The sequence below is a fragment of the Nicotiana tabacum genome, chromosome 6, assembly GCF_000715075.1.
Source record: "Nicotiana tabacum cultivar K326 chromosome 6, ASM71507v2, whole genome shotgun sequence".
In the NCBI taxonomy this organism is placed as follows: domain Eukaryota; kingdom Viridiplantae; phylum Streptophyta; class Magnoliopsida; order Solanales; family Solanaceae; genus Nicotiana; species Nicotiana tabacum.
Window position 1 is genome coordinate 134,726,347 of NC_134085.1, and position 9,907 is coordinate 134,736,253.

Here is a 9,907-nt window from a genome sequence, read left to right on the forward strand (position 1 = left end):
TTACCCGTTTAGTTTAGACTGTTGGAGAGAAATCTTACCTTTTGGGCAAGAGGTCAAATTTGTTTTTAGCATACCAAAAAGAAAGTAATTTGTCTTATTACATTTAGAACAGATGGACCAACTCATTGTAACACCTCATAGTGGATTTTAAAAATCTTAGAGGTATAACGTTAATCCGAAAATCATAGAAGGTTTACGATAGATTATTTATTTCACCCATCAAATAAAGAGGTTATTTGACCAAAAAGTGTTAAGCCTTTTTGTTAAACTAATTCAATAAGATGATAATGGGCAAAATTCTAGTTAAATATAATAAATCCTAGATTTGAGATTAATAGACGTCAATAATGTGAAAACCGCATTCAAGGCTATTCAATACCAATGGGGTATTTAATGATATTGTTATGAATGAATGAGGAAATAATGACAAGCAATAAATATGATAAATGACAATAAATGTAAATAGAGAGAATGATTCACTCAAATATTCAATGAGGTAGATGATTCTCTCTCTGGTAATGATGTAAGGCAATCAAACGGGGGAATATAGAAATCTTTCTCGGATCTGATGTGAGAAAGCTTGGACCAATGACAAATCAAATCTTTTGTAAAGACAATATTTGTAGTTACTTGAGAGTCAACTTTTCTAGAGAGAGCTTATCATATAGAATATTACATGCCATTTTTCTTCTCTCTTTATTCCTACTTATATGAGACATATCCCGTACCTACTAAAAGTACAAATGTAGAGAATATTCTGGAGAATATTCCTTTAAAATATCTTATTACTAAACTAGCCGTTTTGGTCGATCTGAGTGTTTAACTTCGACCTTAGCTGCTCGGCTCGCCAATGTTACTTCTTAAGCATAACCTCGGCCTAATCGACTCTTAATTGCCTCTCTTAGGCAAGGTTTCCTTGATCAGATTTTGACTTATACAGTTAGTCCCTCCGTCTGTTGGGATTGTCTTTGGACGAACTCGGTGGGCGGACTTCGCTAGATGCAATTTTGAGAAATATGAGCATGTTGGCCGAGGAGTGATCCTTTTATGGCGAGGTGATGATGTGGCACTTCAAGAGCCACATTGACTGTTACGTTAGTTTGAAATGACGTCATTACATCATGTGTCATAATGACGCATGTTCCTGATACATTACGTCGTTTCCCGCGCCTCTTCTGTTTCGAAAATCAATGTGGCGGAATTTGGCTTTCTCGATCAGGGTGCCAATATTCTTATAAATAGGGATGTGGGTTCCTAATTTGAACTGCTGCATTTCTTAAGCATTTGAAAACCCAAGCCTCTCTTTCTTCTTCTTTAAATTTCCTGTATCTGTATTTTCTCCCTTCCTTTAGCGTTTTCCGCCATAGTCATCTCTTTTACCTTTGCATTTATTTTTCATACTTGTAATAATAAAAATGGCTAGTGCATCGTCTAATCTTGAGGGAGCCACCGATGCTGTAGCGTTGGCTGTAGACATGCCTTCTCATGAAGAAGGAACAACCATGGTATAAGACGAGAATTTCCCCATTGTGGATGAGATAATTCCATGTTCCGGGAAGGTCAGATCGGACTTCAAGAACCGACCTGATGACGATCTTGAACCCGTCATTTCTGAGATGGATGCGGCGGTGCTCGTATTTAGGGCTAAATGGTGAATCCTAGCCCACGTCAAACTTGTCCCAGGTGGTAACGATGTAGTATAGGTACACCGCCCAGGGTACTACGCATTTTATGCGTACCCATTCGGCGTCGACTATACACTTCCTCTTCCTTCCTTGGCAGAGGATTTTTGCTTGGTGTATGCCCGGCTTAGCTCTCCCCGTACATATACAAGCTTTCCTTATGCTTATTAAGTACGCGGAGCTGGCCAACTGTGGGATTTCTCTCCATCATATGTTTCACCTCTTCGCCCCAAGTATTCATAGGGGCACGATGATACACCTGCGCTACCGTGGGACCAAGGGACTGGTGGTGAAGATGGACGATAAAACTAATCGCTGCTTTTGGGCCAATTTCTTCTATGTGAAGACGGAGCAAGTGGTGTCGAACCCCAACGGGTTCCCCGAGGAGTGGAACTTCGCTTGTAAGTGTTTCTCTCAAATGGTTGTCGTTTCTTTTTGGTGATCTGATCGTTTACCCTCTTCTCTTTTTTTTTGTAGCCGGGAAGGATCCTCCTTCGCTAATCACCGACATTCGTGACTGGGTGAGCCAGATTTTTCCCCAAACAGTGGGAATTCATGAGTGGTCGCCGTTTAATGAGAGTTTTGGTTAGAGACCTTCGGCTGGTGAGTCATCTTGCTTTGGTCCTAGTAATTTTGGCCTTTGTACCATCCTTTCTTTCCTTCCATTTTTCACTTGTCTTTCTTTGCTGGTAGGTCGGAGGTCTTGAGAAGGGCGAGGGCTCCTACTTCTGCTTTTCGCCAGTCAAGTACTTTGACCAGGCATATACTCACTATAGCCGCAAGCGAGCCTGCTCAGGCCGTTGTTGACTCTCGGACCCCGGCCGCGCGTGGACCTAGCTTCCAGGCCGTTATCCCACTAGTTAAAATTTTGCCTTCCTCAGCGTTTTATTTGGTGGATGAGTCATCGCAGGGCGAAGACGAAGATGCTGCACTTAAGAGGCGAAGGATAGAAGTTGACGGTAAAGTGATTGAGGACAATGAGGCTATAGGGGGCACACCCAAGTTGACCATGGCCGAATCGGGGGGCGATACGGCTTTGGATGCAGAGGTCATGCCTCCTTCGGATGTGGAGATCATTTCCGTGGAAGGAGGGGAGCGACTAGAGGAGGCTACGGTCATTCCGAAGAGTGATCCGTCAACATCAGAGCCGGCCGACGTTCCCTCTTCGGCTGAGGAGAGGGCGAAAAGAGTGGTCATGGATGATTATGAATCTGGCTCTAATGTCGACCCCGAATAAGTGAGAATATTTGATGAAAGGTTTACCCAGGTGGAGGTGAGAACGGATGGATCCTCTCGCTCGATTGTAATCTCTTTGGACTGCGATTTATTAGAGGACACGGTGTGTATGGGCCCTTCTTTTGACCCTCTTTGCTCTGCCACCGAGAACATGACTCTTTAGGCGCTCAGGTATTCCAACTTGTCACTGGGCATATCTAGGATGGATCTGAAGGTGAGTTTCCTTCAGTATTTATGCATTTCACGTTTTTTTCCTCTTTCTGTCTTTAGTAATTTTTGGCTTTTCTTCTCCCTCTTTTTTTGGACTTTCATTTTGGAGATCGAGAGCGCCCGCCGAGAAGAGAAGTGGAAGGTTGTTTTCCAGAAAATGGTTTGGAAGTACGTCCGTTATCGTGACAAATACCGTGAGATGCGTGCACGGTTCAGAGCAGGTGGTAGCCTCCGATCCCTTAGAAAGGAGTTGGACCAGAAGGACGAGAAGCTTGTGTGAACTATTGGTAGATGCAGTGAGCTCGAGGGGCTGCTTAGGGCCAAGGATGATGAGCTCGAAGTGAGCAAGGGGGTCATGGCCGAGTGCGTCGATCTTCAAGCGCAGGTGGCGTCCTTGCGAGACGAGCTCGAGCAAAGCTCAATTAGAGTTGCAGGCCTGAGTGGTGAGTTGATTGAGAAAGCGGCGGAGTTGGAGAGGAACGAGGAGGCCCGGGTAGCGGCTTTGGCAAAGGCAGAGGCATTAGAGGACTCTATCAGCATCCTCGGGTCTGAACGTGCGACTGATGCAGAAATGGCCGCGCTAAGGGAGGCGAGGCTTGATGAGCGAATTGGTAGGCTCGAGAAAGATGTTTTGAGCCTAAGTGAGCAAGTTGCCGCTCTTGAGGCCGAGAAGGCACAATTGTTGGCTCGACCTTCTTCCTTTCATGCTTCCGCTTTCCCCGACGTTCCTCGTGATTTATATGAGATATGGATCCATGCTGAGGCTAAGCTGGACATATATAGGAACTTGATGACGGTGGGGAAGGTTCTTGTGGCGACTTTGATGATGCCCGTGTTAAAGCACGTGATACCAGGCTTGCCTGTGGTTATGTCCCAGCCACGCTGGGGACCGATGATGATGACTTGGACGGTCTTGCATATGATGCTTGGTATGGCGATGAGTATGCTGATGGCACGGGTGATGGCGGAGATGGTGCTGTTGGACTGGGCGGTAAAGGTGGCGATGGCACATGCGGAGATGATGTAGTGTGATACTTGTGTACTTAGTTTTCGTTCTTTTCTTTCTTTTTCTTTTTTTTATGGGGGCATCTTTCTGTCCCTTTGTAAGATATTTTATTTTGGAATGGAATGACCGACTTTTTGTTGTATGTTCTTGTCCTTTTTTTGCTTTTCTTCGAATGTTTTTCTTTGGAAGAGTTCTTGACTCTTAGTTGATTCGAACGAGGTCGAATGTTAATTAATTCGAATGAAGTCGAAGGCTAGTTGATTCGAACGAAGTCGAATGTGAGTCAATTCGAGCGAGGTCGAATTTTGACTCTTTTAAGTGATTTGAATGAGGTCGAATGTGAATTAATTCAAACAAAGTCGAATGTGAGTCGATTCGAGCGAGGTCAAATGTTGACTCTTAAGTGATTCGAACGAAGTCGAATGTGAGTCAATTCGAGCAAGGTTGAATGTTGATTGTTAAGTGATTCGAATGAGGTCGAATCTTAAGTGATTCGAACGAGATTGAATGTTAATTAATTAGAACAAAGTCGAAGTGAGTCGATTCGAGCGAGGTATAATGTTAACTCTTTAAGTGATTCGAGTAAAGTCGAATGTGAGTCGATTCGAGCTAGGTCGAATGTTGACTCTTTAAGTGATTCGAACGAGATCGAATGTGAATTAATTCGAACGAAGTCAAATGTGAGTCGATTCGAGCGAGTTCGAATATTGACTCTTAAGTGATTCGAACGAGGTTGAATGTGAATTCATTCGAACGAAGTCGAATGTGAGTCGATTCGAGCGAGGTCGAATGTATACTCTTTAAGTGATTCGAGCGAGGTCAAATTTTAAGTGATTCGAACGAGGTCGAATGTGAATTAGTTTGAACAAAGTCGAATGTGAGTCGATTCGAGCGAGGTCAAATGTTGACTCTTAAGTGATTCGAACGAGGTCGAATGTGAATTAATTCGAACGAAGTAGAATGTGAGTCGATTCAAGCAAGGTTGACGTTGACTGTTAAGTGATTCGAACGTGATCGAATATTAATTCGAACGAAGTCGAATATGAGTCGATTCGAGTGAGGTCGAATGTTGACTCTTTAAGTGATTCGAACGACGTCGAATATGAATCGATTCAAACGAGGTCGAATGTTAACTCTAAGTGATTCGAACGAAGTCGAATGTTGACTTTGAGATTGGCATAATGTAAAAACTTGGCAGAGAAATGGGAACTTCGTGTGTTTGCCTATTTTATTTTGTTTATACATTCATTGGAGAAGTTATACATGTTTTTTCTCTATTCATGCATACCTTGGAGAAGTCCCAATCTATTTAGTCCCTTCATTGGTCGGCCTGGAGAAGTAGTTGAGAGGTTGAGCGATGAACTTATACTTTGACTTTGAGACGCCCTCTTCGTAGCCTCGTTAAAAAACTCCTCGAGAAAACCCAATTAGGATAAAACTTGGTTTAGGGGAAAAAAAGTACGACTCGGGAGATGTTTATCCTTAGAAGTTGAAGTATTTGAGGTGGGCGATGTTCCAATTGTTTGGTAGTAGTTTTCCCTCCATTGTTTCTAAGCTGGAACAACCATTTGCTTGCTACCGTCGTGATTTTGTATGGGCCGTCCGAATTGGTTCCCAGTTTTCCTTCCCGTGGATACATGCTTGCTTGTGTTTTGGCTTTGAATACATAGTCCCCAACTTTGAGTGGCCTGACCTTGGCTTTTTTGTTGTAGTACCGCTCTGCCTGTTGTTTTTGAGATATCATTCTTATGTAGGCCATGTCTCTTCGTTCTTCAGCCTTATCGAGGTCTTGCCTTCTGCTTTCATCGTTGCTTGGCCTACTCTCATTTGAATACCTTAGACTTGGTTCACCGACTTCAACCGGTATTGCTGCATTAGTCCCATAGACTAGTGAATATGTTGTTTCTCATGTGCTTGTTTTCGGCATTGTGCAGTATGCCCATGGCACTTCCGGCAGCAATTCCAGCCACAGTCCCTTGGCATTCTCGAGCTTCTTTTTCATGATGTTCAATATTTATTTGTTGGAGGACTCCGCCTGACCGTTGCCCACGGATGATATGGCGTGGAGAGTATTCTTTTGTTGTGCCATTTTTCAAAGAACTCGGTGGTCTTTTTCCTAGTGAACTGGGGTCCGTTGTCACAACTGACTTCTTTGGGGATGCCGAAGCGGCATATGATGTTTCTCCATATGAATGTGATTACTTCTTGCTTGCATATTTGGTTGAATGCACCTGCTTCTACTCATTTGAAAAAATAGTCAGTTAAAACTAAAAGAAATTGTACATTACCTTGTCTCGCTGGGAGGGGTACGACGATGTCCATTCCCCATTTGATGAAAGGCCAGGCCGAGGTGACTGAGTGGAGGTGCTTGCCCTCTTAGTGATTCATGGGGGCATATTTTTGGCATTGCTCGCATCTTCTGACAAAGTCAGCAGCCTCCTTTTTCATCATGCAATAATAGCCTGCTCGTATGAGGCATCTGATGAGAGCTTGATTCCTGGTGTGAGCTCCATAGTGGCCTTCGTGTACTTCTTTGAGGACGCACAGCGTTTCATTTGGTTCTAAGCACTTTGCTAAGGAACCGCCAAATGTTCTTTTGTACAAGCCGTTATTGACGATATTATACCTGGCCGCCTGCATTCGAAGCTTCTTGGCTTCTTTTTTATCGGGTGGGAGCACTCCGTCCTGCAAGTATGAGATAATACGATTGCGCCAATCCAAGTCAGTTTTATAGTTCGTACCTCGATTTGATCTATTGATGAGTGGAGGAGAGTGACCACGTCCCCCTCTCCGGTTATACTTTTGGTGGCCGCTGCCAGTTTGGCAAGACTATCCGTTTTGATGTTCTGCGCTCGAGGTATTTGATCGAGCTGCATTCGTCGAAATCAGGTAACAGTTTGCAAATTTCAGCCTGGTATTTCTGTAGCCGTTTTTCCTTGATTTGGAAAGTTCATGTGACTTGGTTGACGACGAGTTGCGAGTCGCATCGTACGACTACCCGTCGTGCTCCGTACTTGAGTGCCAATTTTAACCTTGCAATCACGGCCTCATTGTTAGTCACATAAGGGAACCGTATGGACTAGCAAACTATTTCGCTTGTTGGGACCTCGAGCGCGAGTCCTAGTCCAGATCCTTACGTGTTAGAAGCGCCATCGGTGTACAGAACCCATTGGTCTTGCATTTTGGTGGAGGTACTGGCGGTTTCCCTTTCGACTTCGGGCATTAGCTTTGCACTAAAGTCGGCGACGAAGTTGGCAAGTACTTGTGACTTTATCGTCGTTCGCAACTAATAGGTTATATCGTGCTCGCTCAGCTCTATGGCCCACTTGGACAATCTACCCGACAGTTCAGGTTTGTGCAGGATACTCCATAGAGAAAAAGTCATGACCACCGAGATGGGGTGGCACTGGAAATAGGGTCTGAGCTTTTGTGAAGCTATGACCAAGGCAAGGGCTAGCTTCTCGAGGTGAGGGTACCTCGTTTCAGCGTCGACCAGAGTTTTGCTAATGTAGTAGATTGGAGACTGCGTACCTTTATTTTCTCGTACCAGGACTACACTTACTGCGACATCGGACATGGCCAGATAGACAAGGAGACGCTCTCCAGGTTTTTCTTTAGCGAGCAGCGGGGGCGAAGACAGGTAGGCCATTAGTTCTTTTAAGGCGTCGATGCACTCGGAATTCCATTGGAGACCGTTATCTTTTTTGAGATGCCGAAATATTTGTGGCACCTATCGGAGGACCGTGATAGGAATCTTGACAAGGCGTCTATACGGTTGGTCAGCTTCTGTACATGTTTCTTGCTAGTTAAGCTTTCCGGGTTTCCTTCTATGGCCTTGATTTGGTCGGGGTTGACCTCGATGCCTTGTTGCGATACCAAGAAGCCGAGGAACTTTCCTCGACGCTGAAGGCGTATTTTTCGGGGTTCAATTTCATGTTGTACCTTCTAAGTATGTCAAAGGCCTCCCTCAAGTGATCGATGTGATCTTCTTTCCTTTTTGACTTGACCAACATGTCGTCTATATATACTTCCATGGTCTTGCCGAGTTGATCCTTGAACATTTTGGTCACTAGCCTTTGATATGTTGCCCCTGCATTTTTCAACCGGAACGACATAACCATGTAGCAGTACGTCCCCTCGTGGGTGATGAAAGTGGTTCTTTCCTGGTCCTCCTCCTCCATGAGATCTGGCTGTAGCCCGAGTAGGCGTCCAAGAAACTTAGCAGCTCGTGCCTGGCTATGGCGTCGATGAGTAGGTCGATATGGGGCAGCAGGAACGAGTCTTTTAGGCATACATTGTTCAGATCTGTGAAGTCTATGCACATCCGCCATTTTCTGTTCTTCTTTTTCACCATGACCACATTGGCGACCCACTGAGGGTACTTCGATTCTCTGATAGAGCTGTTCACTAAAAAAAATTTGACATTTTCGCAAACTGCGCCATTTATTGCAGAGTTGAACTTTCATCTAATTTGCCTTACTAGGGGGTAAAACAGGTCGACGTTCAACTTGTGAGTTGTTATCTCCTTCGGGATACCTGGCATGTTTGCATGGGAAAAATCAAATAGGTCTACGTTACTTTTTAAGAATTGGTGAAATTTACGTGGATCTTGGAGCATATGGCCGATGAAAGCTTTCTTGTTGTGGTTGGCGTCGTCTAGTTGGACCGGGTCGAGGTCCTTTATGGTTGACCCTGTGGCTTCTATGATTATAGGGTCTCTAATGACGTTTTACCTTTCATCGCCATCTGACCCCGACTTTGTTAATTGCTATGCCTCCTCGATCTTTCCTTTTAAGTGTTGGGTGTATGTGCAGTCTTGGGTGGGTGATGCGGTAGCATTCTCGGGCCGTGCGTTGCTCTCCTCGGATGCAAAATATTTCCCAGTGGGTGGGAAATTTAATGACTTGGTATAAGCTGAAGGGGACGACTTTCATGGCGTGTATCCACGGTCGGCCTATGATGGCATTGTATGTCGTATCCTGGTCCATGATGTGGAATGTGGTCTCCAAAGTGACGCCGCTAGCAAGGACAGGCAGTGTGATTTCTCCAGATGTCCGCTCAACTGCATTGTTAAAGCCTGTCAGCATGATGGAACGTGGCACTATCTTGTCCTCGAGCTTCATTTGGGTGAGAACGTGAGGATGGATGATGCACGCGTCGCTTCCATCATCGACCATAATACGTTTTACATCAGTATCAAAGACATATAAGGTAATGACAAGAGCGTCATAGTGAGGAAAGACCAAACGGTGGGTATCTGACTTATCGAAGATGATACTTTCCTCGAGTTTGTCATACCGTTCGTGGGTAATGGACTGTTTGAGTTTATGGGTGGCGATGAACTTCACACTATTGATAGATGCGTCGTCGCCGCCTCCATTGATCATTTGAATGGTCCGAACTGGGGAAGGTGGTTTGGGCGGACCCTGGTGTTGTTCCGTCCCCGGGCAAAGTTGGCCCTCCCACGATCGCTCATCATCTCTTTCAAGTGACCTTGGTGAATCATGTTCACGACCTCCTGTCTTAGGGTGATGCAGTCCTCGATTTTATGACCCTATTCCAGGTGGAATTCGTAGAGGACATTTGATTTTCTGGTGCTCGGGTTGGATCTCATCGCCTGTGGCTATTTCACTTTTAGGCCGAGCTTCTCTAGTGCGTAGACTATTTCTGAGGGGAAACACAAAAACTGTGAGCTGATAATAAAGGGGGCATACCTCTCTCATTTCGGTGAATTCCTGTTCGCGACCTGGATGGACCTTCATCGTGGCGTGGA

The 9,907-nt window shown here is 44.9% G+C and overlaps 1 protein-coding gene across 1 annotated transcript; it reads right to left on the minus strand.

Moving 5' to 3' along the window:
• Positions 1-8,600: 8,600 nt before the first annotated feature.
• Positions 8,601-9,521, minus strand: LOC142182059 (uncharacterized). The gene is made up of 2 exons (XM_075255951.1): positions 9,082-9,521; positions 8,601-8,670 (listed from the first exon to the last, which is right to left on the minus strand). The coding sequence occupies exons 1-2, from the start codon at positions 9,519-9,521 to the stop codon at positions 8,601-8,603; spliced, it is 510 nt and encodes a 169-aa protein (XP_075112052.1).
• Between the last annotated feature and the right edge of the window lie 386 nt (positions 9,522-9,907).

Bases quoted from the DNA above. Each gene is read 5' to 3' on its own strand.
- LOC142182059 (XM_075255951.1), bottom strand. From the start codon at position 9,521: ATGATCAATGGAGGCGGCGACGACGCATCTATCAATAGTGTGAAGTTC. The intron at 8,671-9,081 runs GTGGATACACGC...CAAACATGCCAG, and splicing joins AATGCCATCATAGGCCGACC to GTATCCCGAAGGAGATAACA.